At 30.3% G+C, this 1,750-nt stretch overlaps 1 protein-coding gene across 1 annotated transcript; it reads left to right on the top strand.

Moving 5' to 3' along the window:
- Window positions 1-887: 887 nt before the first annotated feature.
- CLUP02_16602 (uncharacterized protein) lies at window positions 888-1,037 on the top strand (the record flags this gene model as incomplete). Its single annotated transcript, XM_049295520.1, has 1 exon — window positions 888-1,037. A coding segment is annotated over one exon (150 nt), but the record flags the coding sequence as incomplete, so codon positions are not given.
- Between the last annotated feature and the right edge of the window lie 713 nt (window positions 1,038-1,750).

Raw genomic sequence — 1,750 nt, 5'->3', positions numbered from 1 at the left:
TTTAAATATAAGAGCGTTACGAAAATACTATTATTAAAGCGTTATAGAGGTTTACGGGCCCGGTTTAAACGTTTAGGACCTAATAGAACTTTACTTAGTATTTAATAAGGTAGTTCTTATAAGCTCTGTTTTTATATAATAATAAAAGTTTATTATAAGGGTTCTTTATTAACGTCGATTTTAGCGTTAAGAATTACTTCCTTACGATCGGTACCTCGTTTACTACGTACTTTAGCGTTTTACTAAGAGCCGTTAGGAATTAAAAGCTTAAGAACCTTTATAGTATATATAAGTACTCATAAGGAGGACTATAGACTGCGCAGAGCTATTTATAACCTAGTTATTATATTCTCTTTTTTACCCCTACCCCCGAGCTCGTATAAGGGGGTTATTTTAGGGGTTAATAATAATAATAAGACTATATTAGCCTCTTTAGCCTTATTTACCGCACCCTAAAGTACGTCTATCGGTTACTTAGCGTCCTAAATAATTCAAAATCTAATAGTAATACTATCCTTAATTATAAAGTTATTTTAAGTATTAGTATTTCCAAAGTCTAGATCTACTTCCCTAAGTGCTCGAATTAACTTATTATTAGTATTAAAGAGTTCTTATATTTCTTAGATTATTAGATTTACTTACTCGCTTATAATAGCTTATTCCTCGTATACGGGATTATAAAAGACTACTTCGTTAAACTTAATATTCTTCGTAATAAATACCTACTCGATAGCGCTTATACCTATATAAATAAATTAAATATAAACCTTATATTTAATTATTTAGCTAATTTCTCGCGCTATATTTAATTGTTTGACTTATTTAATGAATATTTGATTAATTTACTAGAATTTTCTATAGCCCGTTTAGAGGTGTAAATAGTGTAGTGGATTCTGCGCCGGAGCTACCGAAATTTTTTCGGCGGGCCCACTTTAATACCGGAGGTCCGGTATTCGAATCCGGGTCCGGGCGGCCCCTTTTTTACCGTATTTTCTCGGTATATTATTGGTATATTCGGGCCCACCCTTAGATTCTAGATTTGATTAAATATACTAAATATATGGGCTAAAATATTTGATTATTTGACTTACTAAAATTCTTATATTTAACTATTTATTTAACTTATTTATTTGATTAATTTAAATAAGTATAAGCGCTACTACTCGAGTGCGGGTACCTAAACCCTATATAGGTTATGCGTTTTTAGTATATATCTAACTAGGTATCCTATATACCCGCGGGGAAGTACTTTAAACTCCTTTTAACATATGCCCCTCTTACGATCCCTATAAAGAGAGTATGCTTAGTAGTTATATATATAGAGGCTACTAAGATACGGGGTAACCGGTTTAAAATCCCGTACTTAGTAACCCGTCTATTACTAATATTAATATTATTTTTACTAATTAATTTTTATTATAATAAGTAAATCTCCTTTATTAGCCTCCCGTAAGGTAATATTATAAATAAAGATTACTACTAGTACTATTTCGTTTTATAGATTCGCAGGGAGGTTTATAAAAAAGCGTATTTTATAAGCTTTAGTAATTATAAGTTAACTTACTTTTTTAGCATTACTTACGGGTTCCTTTATATATAAAGGTAGAAGTTTTATTCCGATTCTTAGCTCGCTATACTACGTCTTATATATATATTTAACGTTTATAATTAGGAGAGCGGTTTTATTATTACTTTTAAAGAAGTAAATTAGAGTCCCTTTTTAATAACAAATTACTACTTCGAGGCTCTA

This window comes from Colletotrichum lupini, chromosome 9 (genome assembly GCF_023278565.1).
Source record: "Colletotrichum lupini chromosome 9, complete sequence".
NCBI classification, from domain to species: domain Eukaryota; kingdom Fungi; phylum Ascomycota; class Sordariomycetes; order Glomerellales; family Glomerellaceae; genus Colletotrichum; species Colletotrichum lupini.
This window is presented reverse-complemented; position numbering and strand designations above follow the sequence as displayed.